The 17389-nt window shown below is 39.6% G+C and overlaps 1 protein-coding gene across 2 annotated transcripts in view; it reads left to right on the top strand.

Annotated features, from left to right (window-relative positions):
- CDH11 (cadherin 11) overlaps positions 1 to 12960 on the top strand; it is a 171977-nt gene extending 159017 nt beyond the window's left edge. For both annotated transcript variants that reach the window (XM_008985987.4, XM_035282234.3), the window contains 2 exons: positions 8587 to 8838; positions 11645 to 12960. In XM_008985987.4, coding sequence (XP_008984235.1) covers positions 8587 to 8838; positions 11645 to 12141 — 749 coding nt within the window. In that variant the 3' untranslated portion in view covers positions 12142 to 12960. The remainder of the gene's footprint in view (positions 1 to 8586; positions 8839 to 11644) is intronic.
- Positions 12961 to 17389: the final 4429 nt, after the last annotated feature.

Genomic DNA, 17389 nt, shown 5'->3' with positions numbered 1-17389 from the left:
CAAGTGTAATATCCAAGATGGGCCATGTGGCAGATCAATGAGCACTGATACATTCAGAGTTGAGTTTGCACTGCTTAAAAATTTTTAAAAAATAAAAAATGTTTGCATGTAAAGCAGTGTTGGTTTAGTAAGGATAGCCAAGATAGATTCACTGAGATTGAACTAATTGGCAAATAAATGCTTTTCTTTATCCCCGCCCCCCCACCACCAAACTAAGGACATTTGTTATGAACAGCACAAAATAGCATCCAAATATGCTTCTGATTTTTCACTTTCAAAATTTAAAGATAGCCAAACAGATTTTTGTAGAATGTATTTTTCTCCCTTAATTGCTCCAACATGGAAGATGCTCTGTTGGCAGATCAAAATGGCAGATGTCTTTTAATGCCCTGCCATTTTCACTTGTGTAAATAATCATGTTTCTTTTCTGCCTAAAATTCATTGCTGCAGTTTGCCTCACACAGAACAGTTTATCTGGGAACCTGCTCTCTCCCCAGCCCAACAACAACAACAAAATAAATAGATCTTCATGGCAGATCAGACATCATTCTTTCAAGGTTGCTTGTGGTCACTGACTTAACTAGTTAGCTTAAAGACCCTAGATGTTAATATCCCCCTGAATCTCTCGGTAGTTTTCTTTGTCTTAAACTAAGAAATACGTGGGCAGTGTATTCTTTTTTCTCTATTTACCCTACCAACAAGGAGATGATTATTATCAAACATAAGTGGAAGCAGAGTTGATTATAAGAAATGTGATAAAATGTAACAATGAAAAGTCTCTTAATGCTAACAAACTGCATACTTCGATGTCTCATACACACATGCTTGAATTTCACATGTACACAGATGATTATTTCTACCCCATTACTCTTTATTGTACTTCTTATTTTGCAGATCACTCAGTCTGAAAGACAATCATCGGAAGAACAGTAGTGTGCAGCTCCCTAATTCAGATAGAGGACATTATAGCCATCAGAGTCTTGGTCAATTATGTTCATTAGTATGTTAAGGCTCATCATTTGTAGAATTTGCATCATTGTAGCATTTCCTTTATTCCAAAATATTGGGAAAGTAATAGGTTTCTTCTTGTCTGTTTCACATTAATTTGTTTGTGAAGGGTGTGTGTTGGCGTGTGTACGTGTGTGTCTGGAAATGCCATGGGAAAAGCTGTTGAATGAGTACCTCTGATTTTTTGTGGATCTCGTTGCCACAAAATTCTTAGGTTTCTAAGAACTGTTTTTTTATCTAGAAACTGAGTCTAGAAACAGGTTTTTTTTTTTGAGTCCAACTATAGGCTGCGATGGGGTTCAACTAATTAAACAATAGGTTCCACTAATTGAACAATAGGTTGTGGATATTAAAAAAGAAACTCGTTGAATTGGAATGCAATAATGTCAGTGTTCCAGGGTCAATTGTGTGCTTATAAAATTCAATGAAACCTAGAGGACTTTGAATTCTAGTTCTATTATTTTCCATGTGCTTGTGAGAATTGCTTTCCTCTTTCTCCTTTTTGTTTCCTACGAGTCATTATACTCTTTGCACAGTTTGAAAAATTATTTGGGATAAGATATGTAAAAGTAACAAAGAACAGGGTTTGCCCATAATAGCAGCTCAATCAATATTGCTTAGTTAAATATGCTTCAATTTAACTAATAATAACAACAGAATAATAAGATAGAAAAATGAAGATATTTAGCAAAAGCAAAATTTACAATATAAATATAAGCAACATTAGTGAGGAGTTGAAGAAGATGGAAACTAGAAATAGACTCTGAGATAATGAATCAGTAAAATCTGACTGCGTGGAAAAGCCAGACTCATATGAGATGCATTGGAAAGAATAGCATCCAGCCATTTATTCTGTCAACACACACAACATTGCTAAATGCCTAAATGCACAAAAGTGAGTGAAAAGCTAAATAAGACAAGGCCCCTGCCCTCAAGGAGGTTACTGTCTGGTGAAGAGGTCAGACGTTCAATCACCTTGGGCTGTGAAATGTGCAAAATATGCAGCGATGACAGGTAGGTAGAGAGCTTATAGGGTATTCAGAAAGGCAAGAAAATAGAGGTGAACACACGGGCTTCTAAGTTCATGTAAGTTCATCATTGAACATTAGCAACACCAGGAGTATATTGTCACAATCTTTTCAAAATGTTCTATAAAATTTCTATTATTTCAGTCTCTTGGATTGAAGATGGCAAATATTGACATCAAAACTTGAAATTAATTTTTCAAAATCAAAAATATAAATGAGTATAAAAGAAATCTAAATAATTAAATGCTCAAATGATGCCTTTTGTAATTGTATACTATCTATACTTCTGAAGTTATTAAAGCTTATAATTCTGCTAAGACTTTTTAGACACACTATGGATACATTTTATGTATGTGCTTATATATGAATATATATATAGGTGTGTGTGTGTGCGCACACACATGGGCACAGGAATATTTTGACAGAGCTATTGCCACATTTCTAAGGAAAGTGGTGTGGGCTAGAGCAAAGTATTCTGCCAGTGACTGAATACCTGTCTTCAAGTGTGTGGGACCTTTTCATGTGGTGGATAGATCTACTTCCTCTTGAGGTTTGGGCACAAATGTAGAGTAGGCAGATTTGGGTCAGCAGTGAACAAAAATACCTCCCTGGGAGCAAGTCTTGGCCTACATTCTCAGCTTCCCACCAGTCTCCAGAGAGGATCCCCAGACTGAAGTGCCCTGTGGCCTTTTTTTGTAGGATAGAATGTCTCTGATCAGGTCAAGCTGTGAGGATTCTTTAACTTCAGAGAAGAGATAGACAGGGGAAAAGGACTGGCAAGGAAGAGCATCTACAGAGCCTAAGGGAAACTGCTGGGTGACTGATGCTGTTCCTTCAGAGAAGTCTGTCTCCTGACACCATGGTGAGGGCAGAGGGTCCTGGCCCTTTGCTTTAGTGCTTCATGTTTTCAGGTTTTTGATGTATAGGAGCTAGGCCCAAATATTGCCCACTTTGATCTGCTCCAAATTTTTTCCTTTTTTCCCCCACTAAATGCAGCGTTGTCACCCAGTGCAGTCTGTCTATCAAGAACTTTTTTCTCTCTCCATTCTAATGTTCCCATTGAATGCCAGTCTTATGTATTTCTCCACTGGGCTACATCATTGTCACAACCCCTACATTGGTATTCCCCACTTGGTATTACGGAGATCATCATTATCAGGAACTTTTGTATTTTATTAGTATAATTAAAATGTGTACAGGTAAAAGCAGCATGCAATTAGAAGTTCAGGTTAAACTAAAACTTGGAAGCCAGAATTTGCTTTTCCATGAATAGAAACACCACAATTTGCACATTATATATTCTAGTAATTAATGGCCCCATTTGCAAGTTTTGTCCTAAGTGGGGGAAAACATAAAACTGGTTACATATCTGTGGCCAGGGATGAGAACACTGGTATCAAGATGAAAAACCAAGATGCCTGAAAACATTTTCTTGTCATGGGATATAACTTGCCCAGGACTGAAGAATATGAAATATTTTCTTACCTTTGAATGAAGAGTCCTTCTACATAGGCAATTACGTTCAAAGCTACAATGACATTTCCAAGAATTCACTTTCCTCTCTTTGCCAATAAGTTCCTCTTCCTCATTAGTCTACTGCTGAAAGAGAAGAATTTCCCAGAAAAGAATTAATATTTACTGAGCATCTCCAATAGAATGGCAACTGTGCTAAGTAGCTTTATGAATGGAATCAAATTTAACCTAAAAGGATTAGTTTCACGAGAATATGGAAAACCAAGATACCTCGTTAATATGTTTAAAGTCAGGCCATTAATATGTACAAGATTCAAGATTCAAACCCAGGTCTGTTTGACCCCAAAGATTGAATTTTTTACTTCTTAGAATCTTTATGTAAGAAAAAGATCTGAGAACTCTCTACAGAAATTTTTAAATTGATGGAATATTTGTCTTTTTCTGTTTCATCTTATTAATCTGGATCCAATCTGACACTTTTATGGAAATACATCCTCACTGAACATCTTTTTATCTTGGGTTATCCATAAACCTCAGTAATGCATATGTCCAATGGAAGGGGACCCACTGCAAGATGGATAGCGAGTTTAAAGCTAGTATGTAGTCAAACATAGGATTAAAAATTGGTTTCTATTCAAGAGAGTTTGTTGTTGTTAGTTTGTTTCTATTTCTATGTGTGTGTCCCTATTTGTTTTTCATGAAGTTCCTGACCATAAGCTATTTTTTTTTCTTCTTTTTAGAGACAGGGTCTCACTCTGTCAGCCATGGTGTAGTGCAGTGGTGCAATCATAGCTCACTGTAGTCTTGGAATCCCGGGCTCAGATACTGACTCTGGTGTCAGTATCTTAAGTAGATAGGACTATAGATGCTGGTCACCCTGCCTAGATAATTGTTTAACTTCTTATTTTTTGTAGAGACAAGGTTTCGCTATGTTGCCAAGGCTGGTCTAAAACTCCTAGCTTCAAGAGATTCTCCCTCCTCAGCCTCCCAAAGTGTCAAGATTACAGGTGTGAACTATTGTACCAACCCATAGTGGATTTTTTTTTTCTTTTAGATTCAGAATCTCATTCTGTCTCCCAGGTTGGAGTGCAGTGGCACGATCTTAGATCACTGCAACCTCCACCTCCCAGGTTCTAGAGATTCTCTTGCTTCAGCCTCCTGTGTAACTGGAGTTATAGGCATGCCCCACCACACCCAGCTATTTTTTGTATTTTTTGGTATAGAGAGGTTTTTGCTATGTTGTCCAGGCTAGTCTCAAACTCATGGCCCCAAGTGATCTGCCTGCCTTGTTCTCCCAAGTGCTGAGATTACAGGCATAAGCCACCACACCAGGCCACAGTGACTATTTTTAATCAGTGATCAGAGTGGGTCACAAGAAAGACAGGCCATGATACTGAAATACCACTCAGAAATGTCATTTCTAAGAGAAGGCTGACACTCCCATTGGTCATGGAGCAACCTGGATCTAAAGGGGGGAATATTTTATTGACTCAAGCGACACAGACCACCTAAGTGCCAAACCAGGCTGCTAGACATGTCTCCTACGCACCATGTTCACCTTTGCCAGCTCACCAGCCCTGGAGGTTCTCGGCAATGCATGTTCAGTTTTCTGGTAGAAGACTTCCCTGAGCCTTCTGGGAGCACAGCGCAGAGGATAAACACTGGTTTCTATCATGTTATTTAGTTCCATAACAACCCCATGAGGCATGATTGCTATCAGAGATTCTCCTAATTTTAAAGATGAACAAATGAGACTCTAGATGGGAAAAATTACCCAATCAAAAGCAGATAATTAGTATTTGCCCACAAACCCTTAGCTCATTTATTTCCCACTTCTTCAACTGATCTTAAAATCCATATGTAAAGCATGTTTTAATAGCAGAGATTTAAAAAGTTCTTATGATTCTACTGATCTATCACTCAGAGATTGTAAATAAATGGTTTGGTCAGCTGGGTATTTTGATGAGCTTTTATATAATGGTTTCCGTGTGTCTGAGAGGACTCAGTTGTTCAGAATATGAAACATCTTGAATTCACATGCCAATGTCATGCCCAGATCATGTTTGCCATTGGTGTTTGAGCTTCAAGTACCTTCCTCTATAAGCCAAGCTGCTGTGATCTGGAAGTGCAGGTCGGCATGGATGGCGCACTGAAGCATAGATTTTAAATTGTGACTTCCACAAGTGTGTAAAAACAAAAATACTCTGTTTCTGTACTCTCCAGCCACGGCACCATGGGTAACAGGGTAGGACCCAGTATATAAACCAAGCAAGTCATCTGCTGGGCATGCCACCCATATCAGACACTTATCTTTAACCTAGCAATTCAGTTAAATTTTTAACATTCACTTTTATTCATTTCAGATCATTAAAATGGAGTATATAGTGTAACTTTCAATTTGTGAGAGTCTAATTTGACTATAAAAACATACAAGAAGAGAAAATGTATTTTGAATTAATTTATTATAGATATGTAATTGTTGTGATTGGTAAGTATGGAACAATGGTATGTACTGCCTAGAGCAGGAAAGAACCGCAGGTGACTGCATTTTCATTTGCCATTTTATTTGACTGGCTTGCTTTTATTTCTTCATTCTGTTTCATAGTATGCACAATTTTTTTGTATGATTTTCCCCAGTAATAAGAGGAATGTATACCAATCATACAAAATTCAGAAAATACAGAATTGAGGGCTTGTTACCTGTTGTTTTGGATGAAATGTTGGCAGTGAAGGGCAGAGAACTGATCATTATAAGGTCTACTAGAGCCAAAGGGGACCAAACCTCACCATCTGCAATACTCAGATTTTCTGCTCATCCCTAAATAAGACTGAATCTGCCATATGTGTGTGTGTGTGGGGGGGGCGGTTTGTGTAAAATCAACAGAAAATAAATCGTAATAGGCCTTCCATATTCATGGGTTCCACATTTGTGAATTCAGCCAACCAAACATCGAATATATTTAGGGGGAAAAAACCAGAAAACAATAAAAAATTGCAATACGACAATAAAAAAAATACGAAGTTTGAAACTATAGTATATAATAACTACATAGCACTTGTATTGGGTATTATAAGTACTCTAGAGATCATTTAACACATACGGGAGAATGTGTATGGGTTACATGCAAATACAATGCCATTGTATATAAGGGATTTGAGCTTCCCTGGATTTTGGTATTCAGGGGAGGATCCTAGAACCAATCTCCTGCAGATACCAAGGGAAAAGTATGCATTTTCTTCTACCTAAAATAAATTAAATAATTTTGAAGTCTGAGATTTTTTTTCCCTACTACAGGAGCTGATTCAGGATTCTGCCAATTTAAAGTCTACCAGCTATTGGGCTGTGATGCTAATTATAACATTCACATTGCTATAAACTCTGATTCTTAATGCATAAACAGAGGCAGACCATACCAGGAGTTCACTGTGTGTGTATATGCATGTATGTGGAATTTGATGGAACATATCAAAAATTTCTACCGTTTTATAATAGCAATGATTTCCCACTAGAAAGTACATCTTAGAAATAGTTGCAGCTAATAGAGAAAACAGGATGAGGAAGCATTTTGGGGACAGAGGCTACACACGATTGGGAAATACAGAAAAGCCAACATCTGGAATTTTTGTTAAATCCTTCCCAGAATATAGTTTTGCCATTTGTTCAACAAATATTTATTGAATGTCTGCTCTGTTTCTGGCCCTAGAGAGACTGAGATGAATCAGATAAAAATCCCCTATTCTCAAGATGTTCACAGTCTCACAGAGGTCAAAGTGGTTATGTCAACAAATCATGACAGAAGAGTAGGCTATGTATTTCTAGAAGAATAGACAGTGTGATGGGTCACACAGGAGATGATGGGAGAGGTCTTGGATGGCCTCCCTGAAGAGATGACTTTTGAATTCTATTTTGAGAGCTGAGAAGTTCCACTGTTAGGATAAAAGGAAGAGCTATTTTGAGCAAGAGAGCAATGAAGAAAAAGACCAGGTACAGGGAAGAATGTGGTATTCTTGGGGGACAAAACTGAATTCTTCATGTCAGGCTGAACTGGTCCATATGGAAAAACATAGGATGTGAGCCTGGAAGGCAAGGTGAAGTCCAGGTTAGGGAAATAATATCTGGTAGTCCACTATGCAGGCAGAGGTGCACTGTGGTATGTGAGCAACAAACTTCAAAACATTCTAAGCAGGAGGAGTGAGTGACATGTTTGATTGGGTAGCTGATGGTGTTGGGGTCTTAAAGAAGCCATGAATCTTCTGCAAGCCTTATAAAAATAGTTGCTCTCTTTAAATCATATCTATTTCCATGACTAATGAGTGGATTCATAGTTTGCGTAAGAGTTGAAGATGGACTTGGGATTTCTTTTTCAAAAATATACAAACAAAAATTGGTTAAATGCTTGTCATAAAGTAGGATGTTTGCACATGAGAAAGAAGCTTTGTTCTTTTTTTTCCCTCATACTCACTTGAATATGTAATGATTAACATTTCCTGGATTAACATAGAGTAGATTGCTGAAGCTCATGCTTTCTTGTGGCATTTGAAGAAGGGGCAATACCCAATCAGGGAATTTCCTTCAATAGCAAGTCTGCCACACCATTTTCTGTGGGAAAACATAGGATGTGAGCCCAGAAGGCAAGGGGAAGAAGTCTGGGTTAGGGAAGTAGTATCTACTTGTCCACCATGCAGCCAGAGGTGCACTGAGTCATAAGAGCAACAAAGTTCAAATCATTCTAAGCAGGAGGAGTGACATGTTTAACTGGGTGGTGGAAGGTGGTGGGGGAATTCCCTTCACCGGCAAGCCTGCCACATCCTTTTCTCCTTGGTGTTTCCCCTTTCTTCAGTGGTAATTCCCTACCAAATTCCAAAGAGCCTGTTTCTGAGATTTGTTCCAAAATGCAGATAGTTTGTTTTGTGATCCTATCATGCCAAATGACGGTGGCTTCTGCTGATACTTAGAAGAAAGAATAAGTAAGAACGATTCAGGTGGTTCGCCTTTATGATAAGAGAGTGGCCTTAGAGCTGCTGTGATTCCAATGGTCTCAACCGAGCGCCCTGCCTGTCTCCCCTCTTTCTGTAGATAACACAGCAGGCGTGTATGCCCGGCGTGGAGGCTTCAGTCGGCAGAAGCAGGACTTGTACCTCCTGCCCATAGTTATCAGTGATGGTGGCATCCCGCCCATGAGTAGCACCAACACCCTCACCATCAAAGTCTGCGGGTGCGACGTGAACGGGGCACTGCTCTCCTGCAACGCAGAGGCCTACATCCTGAACGCCGGCCTGAGCACGGGTGCCCTGATCGCCATCCTCGCCTGCATCGTCATTCTCCTGGGTAAGGGTGCTTCCTGGTCCCCTGCAGGAAGAGCCTAGTAACCAGATGCCCCTCCTTGAAACATGCTTCTCAAGTACAGGCTGGTAGCCAGGACCTTGCTATGAGTGTCGACACAGTTTAAAAGAAGAAGTGGGGTAGGGGGCTTCAAGCATTTGATGGAGTACTGGGGGGAGCAGACAACTGAACCAGCAGGTTCCACCAGAGAACAGGGAAGGAAGGTCACGATGAGCATTTTGCCTGGCCGTCACAGGGCTGTACAGCAGTAGTCAGCAGGGGACTTCAGAGACATGGGAGGAGGTTTGGCATAAGGGGAATTTGGGCAGAAACCTGCAGTATTAGCAATGGTTTTGTCTCACAAGGAAAAAGAAGGCGGCTTACGGACATTAGGCACACAAGGAGGAACAAAAGAAGCATAGGAAGGACTCAGAATTGGAAGAAGGAAGCAGCAGGACTCTCACCCCTCTGCTAATGATCACACATAGCATCTGTGCTAACACCTCAGCCCATAGGGACCCCTTGGAAGCTCTTCCTGCACCTGCCCCCTGGGTTCAGCGCCCCTCTTCTGGACTTGTGTCTCATCTGTGGCTTATTCTGTAAAAAAAAAAAAAAAAAAAAAAATAGCCATTTGATGGTGCTCATAACATCTGCCATTGCTTGACCTCAGGAAGATCATTTTGTCCCAGAGTCTCAGAACTAGTGAATGACAAAATCAGGATTCAAACCCATGCATGCCTGACACCAAACTTACACTTTCCCCATGGTGTTTGGTTCTACCTTGAATGAATTCATGGAGTTTTACTCCATAGAAAAGAGCCAGTGAGTTCAGTTCAGCAAATAGTTATTGGGTATTATCTGGGCAACAGGCCCTATGTTAGATCCCCAGGGCTAAAAAGAAGTGCGATCTCTGTGCTCAGCAGGTTCACAGTATGTCAAGGAAAGTATGCATGAAGAGATAAACTCTTTACTCCACGGGAAAGAGCCAGTGAGTTCAGTGTAGCAAATAGTTATTGGGTATTCTCTGGGCAACAGGCCTTGTGTTAGGTCCTGTGGAATAAAGAGAAAAACTCTATGAGATCTCTGTGCCCCACAGGTTCACAGAATGTCAAGGAAAGTGTGCATGAAGAGATAAACTATGCACATGGTGGGTGGTATCATGGGGACATGAACACAAGCTGGTTGGGGCATAGAGTAGAAAGCACCTGACATTGCCTAGGAAGGTCAGAGAAATCTTTCTGGGGGATATGACACACGGGTTGGCTGCTGGAAGAGTTGCCCAGCTGAGGACAGAGGCTTGGATAGATGAATATTTTAAAAAGAGGAAGTAAAATACAAAAACCCCTAAAAAATTAATGGCAGAGGAGACGAATGTGTGAACCATGTGATAAATGTTACAATGAGGGTAAGAACAGGGCCAGGCTGGTGCATGAAGAAGGTACCAGTAGTCCTGTCTGGTGTCAGGATGGGAGGCCAGGAAATGTATCCATGATGAAAGGAAAAATGAATCCGCCAAGCAGAGAAAATGCAAAGGAGTGGTCTGTGTGGGTGGAAGTGCCCACAAGAACAAGGCACAGAGCTTTGGAATCCACATGAAGTCCAGGGAAAAAACAATCTCTAGTCCCTGCTTCTCAGAGCAATGGTGGAGCCAGAGGGGTGCACACTTGGCATGCCAAATTCAGCCACAAACATTTTCTTCAACCTTCCCAAGTGTGTGGGAGATCCTTCTAAAGGAACATGGTAGAAGCATCTTGGGGAACAGAGGGAATCAATGAAGAATTAAACTGTGGCTGAACTTTCCTTACCCCTCCTAAGTTGCCCAAACTTAATGGAATCCCCTCACCCAGGGAAGACACGATATTGCTTTACCTGGGGTTCTAGCTGATGCTATTTTCCTATGCTGAAATAAACAGAAGGTTTTGTCTTCTGAGGCTTTATAAACTTCCTTTCCTGGCTGGGTGCGGTGGCTCACGCCTGTAATTCCAGCACTTTGGGAGGCCGAGGCGGGTGGATCATGAGGTCAAGAGATCGAGACCATCCTGGTCAACATGGTGAAACCCTGTCTCTACTAAAAATACAAAAAGTTAGCTGGGCATGGTGGTGTGTGCCTGTAATCCCAGCTACTCAGGAGGCTGAGGCAGGAGAATTGCCTGAACCCAGGAGGTGGAGGTTGCGGTGAGCTGAGATCACGCCATTGCACTCCAGCCTGGGTAACAAGAGCAAAACTCCATCTCAAAAACAAACAAACAAACAAACTTCCTTTCCTCTATGTGGTGGCTACAAAGAATCCAGCCACACTTAGGATAAGATTTCCTATTAAGTTAGCATAGGATTAATGTTCTTTCTCAGACATTGGCAGGAGCTAGCCATCACCCCCTATAAGAGGCGGGCTCTGAGGTCTCTGCATGTCCTCATTTTTAAACCTCAGAAAAACAGCTACCTTTTTTTTGCAGAGGTAAATTGACATTACCCACTTTTAAGAGACTACAGACCAATGTATTCAGAATCTTCCTAGTTCTTAGGAAGATGACTTCTAAGTGGTATCTGGATTCATTTGTTAAAAGTTCAAAATAGTCCCAACCTCCCAATTTGTTGGGTGTAATGTTTTCACGGCAGCATTTGTAGAGAAAGAGCCAGATGGGGGTCAATTTTATCCATCATTGGGAATTGCAGGCAAAGCTTTCATTTCCTATGCTGTTTCCAGTTCTGAGCATTTGTATCCCATGGTTTATGGTAAGCAGATTTCCTCTGGTAGAAGAATCCAGTAATACTGGACTTCACAAATGCTTACTTTCTTTTTCTGTCCCTGCAGTCATCGTAGTATTGTTTGTGACCCTGAGAAGGCAAAAGAAAGAACCACTCATTGTCTTTGAGGAAGAAGATGTCCGTGAGAACATCATTACTTACGATGATGAAGGGGGTGGGGAAGAAGACACAGAAGCCTTTGATATCGCCACCCTCCAGAATCCTGATGGTATCAATGGATTTATCCCCCGCAAAGACATCAAACCTGAGTATCAGTACATGCCTAGGCCTGGGCTCCGGCCAGCGCCCAGCAGCGTGGATGTTGATGACTTCATCAACACAAGAATACAAGAGGCAGACAATGACCCCACGGCCCCTCCTTATGACTCCATTCAAATCTATGGTTATGAAGGTAGGGGCTCAGTGGCCGGGTCCCTGAGCTCCCTAGAGTCAGCCACCACAGATTCAGACTTGGACTATGATTATCTACAGAACTGGGGACCTCGTTTTAAGAAACTAGCAGACTTATATGGTTCCAAAGACACTTTTGATGACGATTCTTAACAATAACGATACAAATTTGGCCTTAAGAACTGTGGCGTTCTCAAGAATCTAGAAGATGTGTAAACAGGTATTTTTTTAAAACAAGGAAAGGCTCATTTAAAACAGGCAAAGTTTTACAGAGAGGACACATTTAATAAAACTGCGAGGACATCAAAGTGGTAAATACTGTGAAATACCTTTTCTCACAAAAAGGCAAATATTGAAGTTGTTTATCAACTTCACTAGGGAAAAAAAACACTTGGCATACAAAATATTTAAGTGAAGGAGAAGTCTAATGGTGAACTGACAATGAAGGGAAATCGTTTATGTGTTATGAACATCTAAGTCTTTCTTCTTTTTTAAGTTGTCAAAGAAGCTTCCACAAAATTAGAAAGGACAACAGTTCTGAGCTGTAATTTCGCCTTAAACTCTGGACACTCTATACGTAGTGCATTTTTAAACTTGAAATATATACTATTCAGCCAGCTTAAACCCATACAATGTACGTACAATACAATGTACAATTATGTCTCTTGAGCATCAATCTTGTTACTGCTGATTCTTGTAAATCTTTTTGCTTCTACTTTCATCTTAAACTAATACGTGCCAGATATAACCGTCTTGTTTCAGTGAGAGACGCCCTATTTCTATGTCATTTTTAATGTATCTATTTGTACAATTTTAAAGTTCTTATTTTAGTATACATACAAATATCAGTATTCTGACATGTAAGAAAATGTTACGGCATCACACTTATATTTTATGAACATTGTACTGTTGCTTTAATATGAGCTTCAATATAAGAAGCAACCTTTGAAATAAAAAAAGATTCTTTTTTAATTCTGGGTTTGATTCTTAACATTGAAAAAACGTTAAGTATTTCTAATGATCCATTTATATTTCTAATTTAATTGTGATCTTTTAATAACCCTATTTATGATCTGTTGTAGTCTGTCTGCTGCTTTTATTGTTTATTTAAAATCAAATATGTTTTACAAATGTTTTTTCAGACAAGATTCTGTAACATCATGTAAAGCTTTTTTTGTATATTCTTGGTGTTAACCTCCTGGCTTCTTCTCTTTGCGCACATCTTCTGAAAAGAAGGATGTGAAAGAACTAGTTCAGTCTATGACTTTGCAATATGTCTTATATAATATGCATTTATCTTGTATATCAATAATTTGATGGCTATGAGAGATGAATCCATGAGGGAATGGAGCGATCAGAACTCTAATGTTCCAGGTATACATTCTGTGCCCCACACTGAGCATTGGGGGCCTGGGGGACTAGAGTCAAAATATAAATTTTCCCCAGACTCAAATGTTATTATATTTTTTCTTTTGTTGAACTTAGCAGGCTATTGTAAGACTCTGACAGTTGAAACTGGGTATTTTTCCTACTGTAATTTTAACTAATTGTAAAATGATGTGGCATTTTAAGTTTCAGTAAGAGAAAGGGAAATTCATTTCAAAATTTATTTGTTTGTTTAGAATATGCTTAGGGCTGTAAGCTCAGAATGAAGGCAGGGACCATGTGGGATTCTGAGAGTCAATGCCTTTTGGTCCGTGAGTTTGTCTGTAGCACCCTGCCTCCCAGCTAGTTTCTAGTTTCTCGGGGGATTGAAACTTACGTGAAGGGCATTTCACCTGTTCAGCTGGGCCAAAGGTCAAAACGTAGCAATACTTGGGGAAAGACCACACAAAGTCACATTGCAAGTACTTTCCCTCTTTCCCCCTAAACACAGGGCACATGCTTTTTCTTGGATTGCAGACAATTTCTTTACAGTTTTTTTTTTTCTGACTTTGTTGTGAAAGTTTGTTTTAAGCATTTCTCGATACCATGTTATGTACTATTGTTATGATTTAGTCAGCATGCATACAAAGAAATGTTTTTTATGAAGTGCTCGCTTCCATTTTACTTTGCATTTAAATCAAATTGGGCTGAACACTTCAATGGAATAAATTCTGTGGACAATGTCACTTTAGAATCTTTCATCTCAGTGAAGGATTACGCATTCTCAATACTTCCATAATTGCAGGTTGTGTTCATTTTTTTATATAGTTTTTGTAATCCAAAGAATATTTTGCTAGATTTGCACAGATCTCCAATTGAATTTACAATGAAGAAATAACTCAAAAGGAATATGAATAGCATTTAAATAAGTATACAGCTGTAAGTAACCCTGTCACCATGGATGATCCTTTTCTCTAGGAATGTGTTTGGATTAGAGATGACAACTACATTTTTGCATTTTTATGTTGAAGTCTTTTTTAAAAAGGCTGTTTACCTTTCAGTAGTTAAGAATACTTGTTTTTCTTTTTCACTTTATCTTTTATTTTTTCTTTAAGCCTCTATTGTTTGTAGAACACTCTTAGAAACTTGGAAATAAAATGTCTTTCCCAACTAGTGGAGTCCTTTTTCATTTGGAACACATTGCCTTAAAAGCAGTCTTAATTTAAATAGTCCTTTCTTATTTCTAAAGTAATCACTGATTTATACCATCTATGCGGTGGAAAGAAGGAACATGTCTCTGTTCTTGTCCTCAAGTAATGGGTATAGTTTGTATTCATCATTCGCTCATTGATTCATTTATCGATTCGTCTTATTTTGTAAACCCTGTTCTAGTTACTCGAGGATGCAGAATGAATCTAACTACCTTTCCTGACATCTTTCACTCATTCAACCCTGTACCAAAGTATCCACCTTGTTGTCTTGTTATCACCTATTTACCTGTTTGCCCTATTAGACAATGCAAGAAGATATTTTCTCTCCTTCCAGGTTGAAGGAAGAACATGAAAGATGTAACAGAAAGGAGACAGTGAGATGTATGGAGAGTAGGCCAGCTGTGGCAATTCTGGATACACCTAGGGTTTAACTAAGTTATCTCTTTTAGGCCTGGGTTTCTGGGGGTGACAGGGAAGATGAAAGAGTAGCTTACTTACACCTCTTGGAGAATTGGTTAAAAATACAGAGAGCATGTCTCTGTGTGTCGGGTGGAACCAGGTCAGGGTATTTGAAACTGCTCCTGGGTCATATCCTTCACCTCTTTTTGAGAAACTCTATGAGACAATAGGAGTGAAGGGGGTGGTGCAGTTGGGGTATCTGAGCAGAATAGGGGCAAAATTTATCTGGCAGGCAGGAAGGCAGTGTGGAGGACAGATTAGGAGCATATAAACCTAGAGGTGTGCCCCAGGAGGGCTTTTGCAAAGGTCAAAATGAGATAGAATGTGGGCCTGAAATAATTCAGTAATTTGGGGATGGAGAAGAGGAAATACTTCTCTGCTCCTGCACTGCCATCAGCGTGGTCTGGGCCAGGGTCATCTCTGACCCGGAAGACTGACACCACCTCTTGGCTGATCCTCTGCCTCCCAATCTCTTTTCCACAAAGAAGCCAGAGGGATGCTTTTAACACACAACCCAGATCACATGACCTCGTAACTTAAACTTCTTCACTGGTTTCTCAAAGACTTAAAATGAATTCTGATGCCTTTACTTTATTGCTTTACATGAACAGGGCCCTGTGGACCTCTCGAGTGTCATTCCATTCCATCCTCCTTTAGTGAACCATGCTCCAGCCACACTGGCCATCTTTTATTTCCTCATACAAACAAAACACGTTCCCTTTTCCATGGGAAGCAGGTCACCCTTTTTTTATTTTTCTTTTTGGTATTGATGACAACTCTTTAAACTTATTTTGCTTTTTGGCTTTATGTATGTGTTTGGGTGGGTGACTCTGACTGCCCCACTAGAATGTAAGCTCCATGAGGGCAGGGAATCTTGCTTTCTTGTTTACCATTGTATACCCAGTTCTTTACACTGTGCCTGAAACGTAACAGGTACACAATAAATATCTATTGAATGAAAGCAAATATACTGATGAGGCAGATTTATCAGGATTTGATGACTGATTAGAGATTGCCAGTGCGATTTTTAAGCAACCTTATCTGAAAAATTGTGTCAACCACGATCTTAGTATTTAGGATTGGTAAATTGAAAAGAACTGGGTTTGGGGAAAATAAGTTGAATTGAGTCTGGGTTGGGACAGTAAATGGGAGGTGTTTGTGTGACAGCTGGATGGACTTTCAAGTAAGTCATCGAAAGTATGGATTTTCAGTTTGCTCACTGCAGAAGCAGGACCTGGGCACGGAGTATAAGAGTCATCAAATGGGAGCTGAAGCCTCAGGAGTGACAGCTTTTCTCCTAATTGGGTTTTCAATGTTCTCTCTCAAATTTAAAAGAGTATTTTAATGGTAAAATCCCTCTGGTGTTAAAGAGTAATGCTGATTTTAGTTTTATTAATAAGGGTAATTAGTCAGCATAAACCTTATCCATGTATGTCAAACGCTTTGAAAAATAGGAAGGGAATATTAATTAATTCAATCATTCTTCTCTTTAATTATTGAGCCTTTCTTGAGCTCATACTGTATGGGTGTCATGTACTAAACATGTGTAACACATCCTGCTCCTATGAGAAGACAAAGTATGTGCTACAATCCCTTCATTACACTGAAGGCAGTTGTGGACCAGAGAGGTTACGCATTTCTGCAAAGCTACACAGGAAATGATACCAAAGCTGGATGGGAGAAAATTCCATTTTTATCACGTTGGGTCAGGAGATGTACCCTTTAAATTTAGGATAAGAAGCCAACAGCAAGGGCTATCCCTCACAATCACTAACTTAGCTAAGCCATTGGCAGTGAGAACTTGGAAGGGGATGGAAGCTCCTCAGCCTCCAGGCGTTCAGGCTATTCCTTTGAGTAGGAATATACCACATAGTTTGATGAGAGAATTTAATCATATATCTGAACGGTCAGACTTGCAAGTCTAAAATGGCACAAGAATAAGAATTGTGAATTTTTCTGCTAGGGTTTACATCATTTTACACTATGAACTTTGGAAATCAAATATAAAAGAAAGAAATTAGGCATTGTTCAGCTATTTGTTCCATAGAGAAGTTTGATACTTCATCCTCTTCATGGAATTAAAAATAGGGGGCAGCAAGAGGGAGTCAATCTCTGGATCTACAGCTTGGGTATAAGAATTGAATTTTTATCTTGGAAATTAACTCATCTAGTCATTCTCCATGATTAGAGGCTGCTGTTCCCCAAGTGTTTTCTTCATCCTGGTGACTTACACATGATTTCCTTGTTCTTTGCCTCTTTAAGAAACTAATAGTGAGAGCCAGGTCATCTCTCCCAAGTTCATAGAGACAATCCTGGCTTAACATTCAGCTTGCACAGAGCTCATATACTCAGTTGAAAAGTAAAAG

Source organism: Callithrix jacchus, chromosome 20 (genome assembly GCF_049354715.1).
Source record: "Callithrix jacchus isolate 240 chromosome 20, calJac240_pri, whole genome shotgun sequence".
NCBI classification, from domain to species: Eukaryota; Metazoa; Chordata; class Mammalia; order Primates; family Cebidae; genus Callithrix; species Callithrix jacchus.
Note: the sequence above shows the minus strand (reverse complement) of the source record. Positions and strands in the feature narration are given on the sequence as shown.